This window comes from Caretta caretta, chromosome 5, assembly GCF_965140235.1.
Source record: "Caretta caretta isolate rCarCar2 chromosome 5, rCarCar1.hap1, whole genome shotgun sequence".
Lineage (NCBI taxonomy): Eukaryota > Metazoa > Chordata > Testudines > Cheloniidae > Caretta > Caretta caretta.
In genome coordinates, this window is record NC_134210.1 from 97,318,170 (window position 1) to 97,334,378 (window position 16,209).

Genomic DNA, 16,209 nt, shown 5'->3' on the forward strand with positions numbered 1-16,209 from the left:
TGGTAGCAGGCTGGAGGTGGAACTTTCTACAAAAAGGAGTCTGTTCCATCAGTAGAGAAAGGAAAGAGACTTGCAGGGAGTAGGAATGCCCTTTCAGGAGCTGTAGGGTCAGAGAGAACTCTGGAAAAGGGTTTTCTACGGTAGCCAGACAGAAAGACTTGAGTGGAGTTTTGCAATGAGGGGCAGAAGCCTTAAGAAGTTTGAGGAAACTCCAGGGAGCAAGATCTGTGTTTTGGGAAAGAACTGTTGAGCTCAGCAAGGAACCAAATTAATGTTAAGTTGGGGAAAGACGTCCTATGATATGCAATCTGTGCTTCAATAAACCAGATCCTCAGAAGTGTATTTGACTCATAAGGGTCTGGGGGCAGTTGCTAAGAAGCTCAAGAAAACAAATCTGAGACAGTGTCAGGGCTTGATGCCAGTTCAGGTCAGACCCTGTTACACTGGGGCTCTGATGGAAGGCATTAATGCTGCTGGATTCTTGGGTATAATCAATGGTGGGCCAGGTAGCTGCAACCACATCTCTTTAATGCTCACATTATGATGGATAAGTAGGCACTTTGTCTCCTCAAGAGTACACAACTAGAACATTCTGTTAGGCTACATTTGAAGACTATCCATAAGCTTCAGTGACAAAAGAGTGTAGCTGCCTACTTGTTACTTAAATTGGGAAAGCTACTGTGAGCTTGTAAGGCTGGTGCTCACATCCCTGCACTCACTCCCCTTTTCACTTCTTGCTGGTTGTGATCTTTAAAGCCCTGAATGGATTGGGGCCTCACTATTTGAGGGATCACAGCTCACTCTATAACCTGTCATAACAATGCAGCTGTGTTGTTGGTGACAGGCCATTCTCAGTTTAAGGCCCTGCCTTTGGAATTCATTCCTCCTGGCTGGCCCACTAGAGACCAACTTGCCCTGAGGAGCTTCAGATCATTTTTTAGGGTGGGATTTGGTTGACTTTTCAGCTTTGGCTTAGTTTACTTTGCCTATTAATTTAGGCTACTTTAGGTTTAATATTTGGGGCATATCTACTACCTTTGTGAGTAAAAATTTTCATATAAGGATGTGCAGGATCAGGTGACAGGTGGTACCACCATGTGCTATGGGTAGCAGATATAATTTATGTGGGTTTTTTAGTTTTGTTTGGTTTGTGTATTGTTTGTACTTAAAGCTGGTCGCCATATCAATAGGCACAAGAAATTCCACCAAAATTAATAAATAGAATGTTCTCTACTTCTTGTTATCCAGAAGTGAAGGCTACCTGCTACTTTTAATTAAGTTAAACAGCTAAAAATGGAGGCCACCTTCAGATTCTAGTCTCAGATTTCTAGCACACAGCATACAGATATCAACAATGCCCTCACTGCCCAATAAACTCTCATACAGGCACAAATGCAGCGCCTTCCCCCCCCCCACACACACAATTTGAATAAGAATGCATGTACAAATGTAGCAACTGATTTAATCATGAGTTCTAGCAATGCTGCTAAGATTTGTATTTTGGCTCTAGAGAACAAACATAAGCAAGACCTACTTGCTTTTGGCAAAAAAGAGCAAAGTTAAAGGTTGCTTTTACTTCACCAAAAATGAGACAAACCTAACGACCCCATAACAGATGCTTTTTTTGCCTAGTAACATTTGACAGTATGCTAGGCTGCTGATAGGAAACCAAATTTTCCTAATTGTTTACCACAGATTAAACATATAGTTAATATGGTACAATCCTGGGAGAGGTAACACTGGTTCCTGTTTTAAGAGACAAGTTCTGCCCCAGTTATGCATGGAAACAAGTCCTATTGACTTCATGTGGAGTTATCTATGCACATGAGGCCAGAATTTGAACCTCAATGTTTTCAGACCTCCTGTTAGAAAACTGAATTTTCCCAATTTCTCAGGTTGATGGTTATCTCAGCTTGACATTCAACATTACTGACATGACACATGATTCAATGTGGCATGTCACAGAAGGATTTTGCCCTAAAATGTAGGATACTTATTATCTGAAAGTCACCAACCAAATAAGAAACATTCCATTAACTTACACAGTGGAAAAATAGATGAAAAGATGCAGGCAGCATGAAAAGGCTCATGAGTTGATCAACAGTGTGGACCGGCTGCTGCTTCTCTTTCTATAACTTAATGATTCTAAGATCCAATTCTGCAAAGATGTGGACACATGAGTAACTTTACACTCATGAGTAATCCTACTCATGAGCATAACTTCTTTTACAGACATATGTTTGCAGGATCAGATCCATAGTCAGTGGCTGCATTTTTTTTCTAGAAGTCTTTTACAAATGCAAAATATAACACCATGCATACAACTATTTAGGAAATATGTTTTCATGTAGTAGCATAGGTTAAATTTGGGTCAGTGATATGTTCATGAGAGTTATCAGAGCTTGTTGTTACAACTATTACTATTAATTTTGTTGAGCATTTCTATAACACTTTTCATCTTCACATCATGTTACTAATGTCAACCGATTAATCCTCACAATAGTGAGGACTGAAGCACAACGGAAGTCCAATCCTGATTCAGGTCTCTGGGCACTACTATAATATAAATAATTATAACAACGTATGTCTAATGAACAGTAATTCTGGCTTTGTGACGACATGTTTCTGTGTGCTAGCATGGATTCTTGCCAATGTCTCAGGTCTCATAATGTTGGGTATAGCAACTCTGGTTCATATGCATATAATTCTGTTTTGTACTCTATGCACTATTGCTCAGCTTCCACATTTTCCACACAGACCTGTTGTTTTCACTGGCTTCAGTAGTTAATCTTGCTGTCCAGGCTGTTCTATCTGGGCTAGATGCTGATCCAGCTATAAAGCAATTTAGCATAGTTAATTTCCTCGAGTTCGATAGCAAAAGCTATCTTTTTTTAAGTCTTATGATCAAGTGTTTCAAATATAGCGTATGTCTGAGGTAGTGCTGCTCTAGATAGGAAATCTACTTTGTGTATTTCTGATCCTTTACCATAATATAACTTCAAATTATATTTCTTCTATGAATCTACATGGAAGGCATTTGTGGTAATAGAAAAGGTTTATGAAAGCAGTTTTCTGGAGGCTTATGGTCTGCATCATCATCACTGATCACATCTCCACCATGCAGGTACTGAATGAATCTCTCCCTTCTTTTCACTCTCTGCATACTGTTGCTGTGTAAGCAAAAGTGAGCTTGACATAAAAGCTGCTTGGAGGCCTTTCCTGTAGTAAGGCTGCACCTAGTATCTTCTCATTTGCATTGCGCTGAATTGGAGCATCCCCTAAGTATGCACCCAAGTACATCTTTGCACTTAAGTACTGGGTACTGGCTGACAAATTCTTTTACCTGTTTAATTGCTTTGTCATTTCCAGACAGGATCCTTGTCTGTTACTTATACACATCAGAGGGGTGGGGCAGAAATTTTGTAAGGTATTCACAAATTCTATAAAGTGTTGTATTGCTTGACATTTTTTCTCCCAGGTATTCCTAGAATTTCTCAGGAGTTAGATGTGCAGCTTCATCTGTGAGCAGATGCCCTATCTAGAGAACAGCCAAAGTCCTAATTTCATTTTCAGTTTGAGATTGTTTTTACTCTGAGCTGTGTTTTTAACAGTACTGGTAATTTTGCTTCCTTGACTTTCGGTCCATCTCAAATAGTACTTTCCTAGCAGGCAACCAAGTACATGAAACAGATCCCCTTTGCCAGCCATTATCTTTTGGTATCATCTTTGGATACAGTGTCCATTTTTATTGATTCACTCTGAGCCTTTTGCCACGGTTACTAAGAGAAAAGGCTCCTTCACCCCTTTCACTACTTGAAAATTTAAATCATAATTCATTCTTATAAATGTAGCTCAGGGTGCATTTACTTAAGGCAGGGGTGGGCCGTTTTAAGCCAGCCCGCAAGCTCCCACTGGGGAGCGGGGTCTGGGGCTTGCCCCGCTCTGGCGCTCCAGCCGGGGGTGCCGGGTCAGGGGCCACACCATGCTGCTTGGCCCTGTTCTGGCGCTCCCACTGGGGTGCCAGGGCGCCACAGCATGGCCCTGCTCCGGGGTGCAGGGTTGGGGGCCGCACCACGCAGCTCCTGGAAGTAGCTGCATGGCCCCGCTCTGATGCTCTAGCAGGGTCGGGGGCCGCTCCATGCATAGGAGCCGGAGAAGGGACATGCCACTGCTTCCAAGAGCCGCTTGAGGTAAGCGTCACTTGGAGCCTGCACCTGAGCCTCTCCCCATGCCCCAACCCCTTGCCCCAGCCCTGATCCCCCTCCCACCCTCTGAACCCCTTGGTCCCAGCCCAGAGCACCCTCCTACACCTCACACTCCTCATCCCCAGACCCACCCCAGAGCCTGCACCCCCAAACAGAGCCCTCACCCCCTCCCGCACCCTAACCCGAATTTTGTGAGCATTCATGGCCTGCCATACGATTTCTATTCCCTGATGTAGCCCTCAGACCAAAAAGTTTGTCCACTCCTGACCTAAGGCCTTCATTTTAGAATCATCATATAATGGTATCTTGACTCCACTATATTGTAAAGCCAGATTCCCCTCGTCTTATTTAAAATAATCCATGTAGATTATTAGTTTGCATGTGGATCCACAGCACATTTGGCACATGGTTTCGTTACCCACGTCCTTACCAGTGCACACATTCAGTAATATAAACCGCTGTTTTACTTTAGTCTTAACTGCACCTACAAGATATCTAATGCTGAATATGGATTCATCAGATATGCTCTCCTCTTTGTATTCTGCCATATGTGTCTTATTTTGCCGCTTTTGCTGCCTGCAAGCTTTGCAAAAATATGTTTTTTCCTTTTATTTTCTACAGATCTCTTCAGAAGGTGGACACTTCTTGCTGACCCCAGAATGTCTGCTAGCACAATAGCAGCAGCAGACAGTCCGTGTGTTGTGCTCTCTCTGTAGTGTTGTAGTTGTTTATAACTCTCGGCCTTTCTTTCTTGTTCAGCTGAGTTTTTTCCCCATAAAGTTTACCTCAGTATGGCCTGTATTTAATTTTCTCAGCTACATCTGTGCAATTTCACTATCTCTGTACATCGCTCATAACATATCTAGTTTAGGATCTTTTAACATCTTAGCTCTGGTACCTGTATCTGTGATGCCCAGGCTATATAAGCTTATTATGCAAAGTCCCAAATTCTCATGTGGCTATGCCCTGTCTCAGTTTTGTGACCTACTGACCTGAGATCTAAGTGTCCTGTCTTTTGTATAAAAGAAAAGGAGTACTTGTGGCATCTTAGAGACTAACAAATTTATTAGAGCATAAGCTTTCGTGAGCTACAGCTCACTTCATCGGATGCATTCAGTGGAAAACCACTGAATGCATCCGATGAAGTGAGCTGTAGCTCACGAAAGCTTATTTTCCACTGAATGCATCCGATGAAGTGAGCTGTAGTTCACGAAAGCTTATGCTCAAATCAATTTGTTAGTCTCTAAGGTGCCACAAGTCCTCCTTTTCTTTTTGTGGAAAGAAACACGGCTGCTACTCTGAAACCTATCTTTTGTATTAAATCTTTAAATATAACAGTCCTGAGTGGCTGAAAATGCTTCTACAGAGCATCAAGGGTCTATTATCTTGTTTTTCTGCATCAGCCAGTGGGAGATGCTGGTAACTCCAGCAGCAGTCTTTTACTCTCACTCAATTAAAAGAATCAATCCTTATTTTAGGATCTTTCTTTTCTAGTTCAGCTGCAATTTTCTGTAATCTTCTGACTTAAATGAAACTATCGAGATAACAGCAATCTCCCTTTAACCCATTAGGACTGGAAAGTTGCTAGCAGCCATTCTACTCAATCTTTCTGAACAATCAATCTTTCTTCTTTCAACAACAGCTTCTCTGTGCCTTTGCTAGATCTTCAGGTTTGAATCTGATTAATATTTATTCACTGTTTGTGTGATTTACTGGCCTAAAAGCACTATAATCCCATACAACACTCCTGACCTTGTGGTTCAGCCGAGACTTTTCAAATAAAATCTTTACAAAGCACAGAGCCATAACATAATACTGTAATCTGCAATGGCCACAGGTTGGCTCCTCATATATTAGAGCTTAGTACACTATCCTTGTAACACTGAGTGTCCTTATTGCCTTGCCCAATGCAGAATACTGGGGAAGAGGTAGACTGTTGCCTCCAGAAGATGACGGAAAGGTAAGGGTAGGTCACTAGCCGCCTTTACACAGACGAAATCTGTAGAAGAGAAGGGACGATCTGTTGGGACAATCAAGGTGTGAAGGGAGGAGTTGTGGGGATGGGGAGGGTACCTATATATTCACCCCTTCCCTTGAATCAAGGAAAGGAGCAAAGAGTCTTCACCCCTACTTCACTTTAGTATGGAGGCAACAGATTGTTTTTTATTCCATTCCTTTTCTCCATTGGAGCCACAGAAAGGAAAACTTCATCCCTTCCCTCTTTTCAGGGGTAGAAGCCTCTTCTCTCTCCCACTCTACTTGCATGATTGGGAAGAGGTAGAGTGCCCCGCCTGAGCTAGGAGCAGTACTCTAGGCTCAGAGCTGAGGCTGGCGGCAGCAGAATGGAACTGGCAAAACAAACTGAACACAAACCTCAAAAGGTTCACTGCCCATTCCTTACTTTGAAGGTACAGTATTTGAAATTAGAGGAAACTCATGTACCCATCCCTAATTATCAGCCCCCTTTTTATACAATGAGAAGTGGAGGAAGACAGGGTTAAGTGATTTTCCCAAGACCATGGAAAGCATCAGTGTCAGAGCCAGAATTAGAGCTGCTGGATTTTAAACCTCTTCTCAGGTCATGTGTCACTAAACTAGCATCCCTTTCTGCACTGTATTGAGAACATGTTAGCACTAAACCACAAATGTATTTCCAGTGAGAAGCTGTACTTCAGGAAACAAGGAAAACTATGGGAACTAAAATGACTTATCAGTATACTATCATTTTCATGGCTGTGTCGAAAAAAGCTTCCTTTTCTCTCACTGAATAATGATAAACCATTGTATATCAATGGAGTTACAACATATCTAAACTGGGAGGAGTGGTCAATACACTGGAGGGTAGGGATAGGATACAGAGGGACCTAGACAAATTAGAGGATTGGGCCAAAAGAAATCTGATGAGGATCAACAAGGACCAGTGGAGATTCCTGCACTTAGGACGGAAGAATTCCATGCACCGCTACAGACTAGGGATCGAATGGCTAGGCAGCAGTTCTGCAGAAAAGGACCAAGGGGTTACAGTGGACAAAAAGCTGGATATGAGTCAACAGTGTGCCCTTGTTGCCAAGAAGGCTAAAGGTATTTTGGGCTGTATAAGTAGGGGCATTGTCAGCAGAGCGAGGGACATGATCGGTTCCCTCTATTCGACTTTGGTGCGGCCTCATCTGGAATACTGTGTCCAGTTTTGGGCCCCACACTACAAGAAAGATGTGGAAAAATTGGGAAGTGTACAACGGAGGGCAACAAAAATGATTAGGGGACTGGAACACATGACTTATGAGGAGAGGCTGAGGAAACTGGGATTGTTTAGTCTGCGGAAGAGAAGAATGAGGGGGGATTTGATAGTTGCTTTCAACTACCTGAAAGGGGGTTCCAAACAGGATGGATCTAAACTGTTCTCAGTGGTAGCTGATGACGGAACAAGGAGTAATGGTCTCCAGTTGCAGTGGGGGAGGTTTAGGTTGGATATTAGGAAAAACTTTTTCACTAGGAGGGTGGTGAACCACTGGAATGCGTTACCTAGGGAGGTGGTGGAATCTCCTTCCTTTGTGGTTTTTAAGGTGAGGCTTGACAAAGCCCTGGCTAGGATGATTTAGTTGGGGATTGGTCCTGCTTTGAGCAGGGGGTTGGACTAGATGACCTCCTGAGGTCCCTTCCAACCCTGATATTCTATGATTCTATGATCTGTCAACTGGACAAAGTCAAGGTAGGTGAGATAGTATCTTTGATTGGACCAACTTCTATTGGTGGAAGGTCCATAAAAGATATTACCTCACCTACCTTGTCCATCTCTTATCCTGTGACCAACATGGCTACAACAACACTGCAAACAATTGAACAAAGTGCAAAACACACTACATGATTTTAATAAATCCTTCAACAGCTTCTATCTCTAGACAGCCAATGTAAGGTGGAATTATTCCAAGATTTAGCAACAGATACTCAGCTCAGTGCTAGAGCTCTGCTCAGTATAATGTGGGGCGAGGGGAGGAGATATGTCACCCTGTAACTATTGGGAGCTGGTTCAATCACAGTGTAACTTAAAGCAACCTCTAGAGTGCTCTATATTATACCAACTTGTAACAGCCTCCCCAGGGGGCCATTATTCTGGTCAGGGTTCAATAAAGTGCACTGCAGCCCCATTCTTGGTACAGCTGGGAGGGAATGGTGTAGAGACAGCTTTATGCCAGCTAGTGATTCCCACACAACAAAGGAATCACCAACTGCTCATTTACAGTGGGCCAGAATCCCCCCTTCTTAAGAAACAAACAAAAATGTCATCACTAAAAAACAAAATTCAGGATATTATGTCATCACTTAAGATACTTCTGTCATACAAAAGCCCACTCTAACAAACTAAGCTTTGGGACTGTCACTTACACTGGCTTTACACTAGGGTAACTCTGTTGGCTTTAATGGAGTTATTATTGATTTACACTAGGCCTACTGTCAATAACTAAGTACTATGGCCCTGATCCAGCTCCCATTAAAGTAGATGCAAACACTCCCGCTGATTTAAGTGTAGGCGAAATCAGGTCCAACAGTGTGAATTAATATGCACAAAATCTACAGCACTACCTACAGTTATCAAAATGAGCCTTCATCGGTAAGACAGTCTTACCAAAACAAAAAACCTAGTGAACAAATTCAGGCTTGAAAAATCCATTTGCCCACTTGTCAGAACCAATAAGGGACCTATATCATCAATTTCTGCAGGATTTTAGCTTTCCTTTTAAAAACAAAAATTTCTAGCCCTCATGTTTAGGAAGAGAATCTTCCAAACACAAATCAAATGTTCTGCAGTGTCATCTTCCTGACACCTCAGCTGCTGTTCATTGCTTTCCCAAGCCAGAGAAGAAGGAAATTAGTAATATTCTGGTTAGTTTCACTGCAGCTATTCAAATAACTATGGGTGACAGTACAATTGTCAAGACTCATGTCAATTTCATGCTTGTAAAGGTAAGAAAAAAATACCACCAACAGCACAGACAGTACTGGAGTTATTCACAGGAAAGGAGGATGAAAAAAATGGAGCCTAGGAAAGGGTTGCTTAGCAAAAACCTCTTCCTTTCCCACCTTGTGTCTGCCAGGAGGCCATGCAGTGAGAGAAGTAACAGAAAACTCCTTCTTCCTTTGGGGGAAGTAAAGAAGACTGGAGCTTCAAGTTCATCAACTATCAACTAGTCAGAGACTGAAATAAAAGATGAAGCCCCTAAGCAAGGTTCACAGACAGTACACTGGTAGAAATCTCTCCATCCTCCATCTGACCAGGAACTGCGAGTAGCAGGGAGCTGGGCTTCTCTCCAACATTTTGCCTCTGGACCTCATTAGTGGCCCCTCCCTCATCCATCTATCACATCTACCCCTGACTAATTGATCTAGTCATCTGGTGTCTGATTAGTTTTTCTAGCCATGGCCAGGACTAAGACACCAGCTGGACAATGAAAACAAACAGATATTTCAAGGACCACTTGTTATATTTTACTACCAATCACCCAAACAAAGCAAAATACACAAGGGCTAACTTACATGCATCCCCAAGGAACCATTAAAGCACAAAAAAACAACAACCCATAAAACATATGTTCTACAGCCCTTTCCAGTGTATTGTCTGAACTTCATTTCACAACCTCCTGCCCATTATTTCATCTCCACTGATCATCTCTTTTCTCAAGTCAACATTGAGTATCACTTCTCTGCAGATAAAATCCAAAACTTATACCATCTTTCCTCTTTTATCCCTAAATTAACTTGCAGCCTGCCTAAATCTCATCCTCTGGCTTGCTTTTTCTCATAACTTCTTTCATCTCCACTCATTCAAAATGGATAGATCAACTAGTAACAAAAGCACCCCGAAGCAAAGCCCTGCATCTCTACTGCTCCCCTCAGTTCAACTCAGTCAATTGACAATATCGTTGGGATCTTCCTGGTTTGCAAAATCTTTTACCCACAAAAACCTCTGAAACACTGTCCATATTAGACATCAGTTCTTATATATGACCTTATTGTGTCTTATCTAGACTCTTGTAGTTCTTTTGTTCCTTTGGGTAAAATGCCTGCTGAAGTCAATTGCAAGACTCACACTGATTTTAAAGAGCCAAGATTTTGCCTTCTACACATTCTTTGTAAAGCCCAACTCTCAAATCTTCAATTACCCAAAAACGCAGCTCCATGTCCCTTTACTTCTCTCTGGAGGTGGTAAATGCAGCTCCATGTCCCTTTACTTCTCTCTGGAGGTGGTAATATCCCATGTTCAGAACCCTTTAATGGTTTCTTGTCCATTTCAGATTGTTTATGGATCTGTTCTTCCATAAGATTTGCAATGAGCAACTTCAAGCCAAAATAAGCATAGCACAGCTCCTACTGACCCAATCAGAAGAAGGCTCCCTTTCAGGTCACCTGGCAGTAACACTGTCTACAAAACCAAAATCCTAACCATCTTGGCTGCCATAATATATAGGTTGCACACGCAGCAAGTTCTGCCACTGGAAAAGGACTCTGCTAACTGGTTACTTTAAGTGTCTTAATAGTGCACCAGATAAATCACAATACTTTTCACAATCCTTTTGAATTTATCTTGTCCTGTTCTGTCTATTCCCTGTACTCCACAACTATCAGATTTCTTTCAGCCACTTCCCATTGGTTCGCCACAATAAATAGTAGATTCTCATCCCTGGCTGTCCTTGGCATAGATTTTTCTCCCTCACTTTCCATCCTTTTTTTTTGGTCAGATTGATTCCGTCACTCTTCAAATCCATGTTAGCAACCATCACTTCTCCCTTGTCTGTGATTTCTAAATCTCCCTAATAAAAAGACAGCCAAATCCCACTCCTTGAACTTCCCAGTTTTCCTTTCCTTAATCATTGTCCTTAAAACTTAACCCTCAAATCTCTTTTCACCTGTGCTCTATAAAATCTACATATGCTACCTGCAAGATAACCTGTATGCTTTGTTTCACATGTAGAGATTACATACGTTCTGTTATACTTTTCAAGAATGGTGCCATAATTCTTTTGAATTGTATTATGTACACTCTGAATGGCATAATTCTGTGCTATCCACAAGGTAACAAGGGATGTAGAATCAATGTCATACACCTGAAGACCCAACAATCTGGCAACCTGATGAAAATGGTACCAAATTTTCAGAGCAGGGGTGGGGCATGGAATAGAACAGAACAGACTCCTCACATGAATGCCCAGGGACACACTAATGAACACTCTGATGCAAAAATGCCATTTGGAGAACATTTCACGAGGAGTAACCGGAAACTTAAAAGTGCCAGACCTAAAGTGAACTTCACACAGCCATGAAACTCTGGGAAATGAAATGCATACCACTCTTCAGACCACATAAATATGTAATAAACCATGCTCTGGGATCTCTATTTGATGAGAAAAATGACATCCAGTAGCCAAAACATGTGTAGTAATCTCCATGAATGTTTTAGCATATGTCCACTGCCAGCTTTTTCCTGTTTAAAGCTTGGTAGCAAGCAGAATGAGCCTGGGAATCAACTACCAGACTTGTTCATGCCATCACTAATGCTCACTTGTTCCCTCAAAAACACATTTCCCAGTTAATATATTCCTATATTCTTCCTTTTATTTGCATACTGCACATCTGCATACCTAAATAATACTTACATGAAGGGCATCAGCATTATGCACTCCTTTAATTTTAGATCTATTTATGCATTTTCCAATTGTCCATTACTTATATGCTCTGTATTTTGTCCCCTCCCTATCTGCACACCTGATCAGCAATGTATGTATTATTAATATAAGACCATGGGTGTATACATGGCACTTTACTGACATATAAGAAGACAAAAGCTACTTACTGCTTTCCGTATTTATCCAATGGAAGGTTTGGGTGTGCAAAGAATGCAGGGTCAAGCCCTAAATGAGCCATCTGGCATGGCAAATAAGACAAGGGGCAGAAGAGAATCCTTCTCCATACATCTTAGTATATTGCCTGTTTCTGTACTTGAACAATATGATAATGCTCAAACTACTGAGTCCCAAATATGAAGATACAAAAAAGAAAAAAGACACAGAATAAGGGACACAAAAACAATAGGGCAGGTAGCTATAATTTTGGATTCACTTATTTTATATAAATGGCAATTTGGAGCCAAATTTTCCAAAGAGTGGGTGCAATTTGCACATATACATTTTCCTCCATAATTTTGTGCCCCTAAATAGGATTATTTGTGCCTCAAACTACCTGACTGTGGGAACAAAAAGGGAAGCTGGGATTCAGCCCTTTTGGAGATTTAACTATTTGTATTTGATATTTTATATAATTTCAGTGTTTGTGATCCCACATTGTTTGAGGTAAATAATTAACAATAATAAATGTGCACTATTCCAGATTAAGATATAAAATGAAGGACAAAGAACAACTGAGAAGTACGTTTGAAACTTTCAGTACAATGATACAGTATGTGTGAACTGATTTTATTATACTAACAACTGGGTGAGTGTTACTGTCCTTTGATCTGATGGGGTGAAAAATATCTGAAGTGCAGCTGTATTTTTGTGAATTTCCTGCATGAGATGAAGAGGTCTTCTGTATATGTTAAATCTTGTGTTCTAAACTTTTAATTGGTATAATTAAAAGTGCACCCAGAAAAACTAATTGCAAAACAGTATTGTTTATTTTTAAGCACTCAGTTTGCCATGCATTGGATAACAACTCACACTTTATAAGGCTAAATCCCAAGAAATGTGTGAGACAGTATGGCAGGGTGCACATCAGAAAAAGGGTACCTTAACTCTTTTTTCTCACTGTAGTATCTGTGCCTAGATGCAGCAACAGAGTACTTCCTAAATGTGACTCGATCCAGCAAGAACCAGATGTTTCCTCACTCCAAGTGTCTGGATCCAATAATTTTCTCATGGTCTGTTTTTGGATCCAGACAGTTCCAGGTGTTTTCTAACTAAGCATTTGTGGATTCAGCAGAGTCCCCATGTTTTCTAACTGACTAGGCATAGATCAAGGAAGATTTGTATGATTTTGTGTTAAATTTGCTTGAATTCAAGATTTTACTTCTCCCGCTTTCCAGTTTTATTATGAACTGGAGAAAGGAGGAAGTAATTTTATTGTACATATGTACAATTTAGGAAATCAGTGTTTCCCGGGCATTGACAGGCATGCTGCCCTTTACCGAGATATGTAAAGTCTAGATCTCTGAGCACAAGCCCAGTCAGATTCCGTACATCAGCCCTCGAATGCCCTCTGTGCAGACACGGCACATTTCCTCTTCTCAGCCTCAATATTTCCCCCTGCCCGTGCACAACTGGATTTTTAACAGGGCTAGTCTGGTTTATTTTTCTCTCTCCAAGCTGCCTGCTAAAATCGGAGCGGCAGCAAGACGACATGCAGGCATCTAGGGGCACAAAGGGCGACCCTTTCGCCACCTCCTCCTCCTTCCTCGTAACCTGTCGCTCCGGAAGGTGTCCAAAATGGGGGCTAGAAACTCCCCCACTCCCACCTTGGCAATAGCAGCAGCTGTGTTCTCCTAGTCCTAGTCTGCTTGTTCAGGGGAGAGCTGATTTTCAGGGACTGAGCTCAAAGTTCATGCTCTGAAACGGCACAAATGGAATGAGACGCTTGGAGGTGGGGAAAGCTGTGGGAGGGCTAGATGCTCTGATAGCTTGGACAGAGCGGATACTCCTTGCCCCCAAGCTATCTCCTACCCCCTCCCCCTTCACAAACACGACCCTAGCGGCAGACGGCTCCGATCCGCAGTAGAGCCACTTCCACCCAGCGTCAGCAGGGGCAAGGGTAATTTCTTAGATGCATTTAATTTCCGTGACAAACGTGTTCCCCTGAACTCCCCCCCCCCCCCCAGTACAGCTTGCGGCGGCGGGCAGGATTCCAAGTTTAGCCGGAAATTTACCTGGCTGAACCAGCGCGTATTTTGGCTTTAACGCTGTGTCCACGTTATCATCAGTCATCTCCCCCACCCCCCGCCATGAACTGATCTTTATTTTACATTCATAACCATCACAAATAACAACCGGGGCACCTTTTCTAAGCACCGATTCTCACTGCATTTTAAAACCCCAGCCCCCGTTCCTTTACCTGGTTGAATCACTCCGAGACAGTAATCTTCCCCCAACCCTCCCAAGCCCTAGGACAAAGACGGGGAATCGGGGGAGACGGGGGGGGGGGAGGGAGGAGGGGAAGCTGGGTGTTTGTCTTCCCCTCCCCTCTCACTCCTGCTGCTAGAGCCACTGTCTGAACGCAGGAAGTTTCAAACGTCTCCTGGCTGGGTGTTTTGCACGCTCCCACCTCGTGAGAAGCTGTCTGAGAAATGCCCACGGCGCTGCACAGAGAACATCCCCCGCCCTCACTCGCACAATCCCTCCCCAAAAGTGTCTGCAGGGAGAAACTTCTGTCTCCTGCTGTTGTTGTGCATTGCACACTCCCGTCATCCCCCCAGAGCACTGGCACCCGGGACACACACATACAATTAAAACATACGTGTTACACCTGGCCTAAAATAAACCCTGCACGCAGCCACGCAAAACTAACCCAAGGGGAGAAACAGTCCTCTGCAACTACAATCCACCGGCAGGATTCAGCCACAAACAGATCCCTGCTGACTCGAACAGGACTCTCCACACACGCTGCACTCGGGGAACGGCTCCGAGGCATCTAGACCTAAGGGCAAACTTCGAGCTGCCCCTTCCATTGCCCTGCGCTCCCTTGCTTAACTTTGTGCCAGCCCAGACTGAGCAGCAGCAGACCTGGGAGAAGGTCCTGCCTGCGGCATCTGCAACGTTACCATCTGCTAGAAAGTAGTGCATGTAGTTTGAAGGAGGGTTACCTGTCCTATATTGACGTATCCGTATTTGCTAGCTATCCTGCTGGCTTCCTGGTGCCCCCCAGTTATCCTCACAGCCCAGTGGTTGGTGTACATTCGAGTCCTGCAGGCGGGTAGCAGGAACCCCAGCAAGAGGGTGAGCAGGCAGAGACGGTCCCCTCCTCCTCCGCCTCCCCAGCAGCAGCGACTCTTCCAGCCCATCTTCTCCTCCTGTGCAAACAAGCCCCACGAAACTTCTTCCTTCTTCCGAGGCTCCTCTCTCACCTCCAGGCGACAACAGCAGCAGCGCGCCTTCCAAAGTTACCCCGAAGAGGCAACCAGAAATAGCTTCGAATATTGCATTGAACTTTCTTTGGGTTTAAATTATTAGCGGTTATGTATGATTATTATCATCAGCAACTGTTGTTATTATTAATGTCCCTCCTCTCTCCAGGGATTAAGTAACTTGTTTCTCTCTCAGTTGCTGAGCTTCAGGCTTCTCCCTCGTTCCCCTGCTACATGGGAAGTCTTCTCTCTGTAGGGAGGGAGGTGTCCTTTGCTTTTCCTTCTTTCTCAGATTTCCCCCCTCTACTTATCTGCTCTCTCTCCTTCTTTATTTTCTTCTTCTCCTTTTCTTTCTCCCTCCCTCCCCTTGCCCAGAGTACAGCAGCAGCAGCAGCAGCAGGCAGTGTTGAGTGTTGGCAGCTGAGCTCCTCAGTTCAGTCAGCCTGTGTAACCTCCCTCCCTCCCTGCCTCCCTCCCTCTGAGTAGTGAGTGCGGAGTGTGAGTGGAAATGGCAGCAGCGCCTTCTCTGCATAAGTCACTGTGCACCCCCCTTCTCTCCTCCAGTTCCCTCCCGGCTGATACCAGGAGCCAGCCCGGTCCTAGCGCCTTCCTTTTCCCATTACAAATACAAAAGCCTTAAACAAACAGCGCGAGATGATCCCACGACCGAAAACAAACAGCCAGCAAGGGATGTGGATTTGATTCAATTCATTATTTATTTCAGTGCAAAGAACCGTGCATAATAGTAAACGTACATGGTATCATCACCAGGCGTGCAGCCACATCCTAGAGTACACATGCACAGACATGCTAAACCCAACTCCAAAACCATGCATCAGAAGTTTATAGTGTACATCTTTATACATTGCAATAATAATAAAAGAAAGTGTGCTCAACACC

The 16,209-nt window shown here is 43.3% G+C and overlaps 1 protein-coding gene across 3 annotated transcripts in view; it reads right to left on the reverse strand.

Moving 5' to 3' along the window:
* LOC125637150 (proprotein convertase subtilisin/kexin type 5) overlaps positions 1-15,806 on the reverse strand; it is a 305,277-nt gene extending 289,471 nt beyond the window's left edge. For 2 of the 3 annotated variants that reach the window (XM_075128726.1, XM_075128727.1), the window contains exon 1: positions 15,049-15,801. In XM_075128726.1, coding sequence (XP_074984827.1) covers positions 15,049-15,246 — 198 coding nt within the window. In that variant the 5' untranslated portion in view covers positions 15,247-15,801. Of the gene's footprint in view, positions 1-15,048 lie in introns of all 3 variants that reach the window. The other variant, XM_075128725.1, reaches the window with a different exon arrangement.
* Between the last annotated feature and the right edge of the window lie 403 nt (positions 15,807-16,209).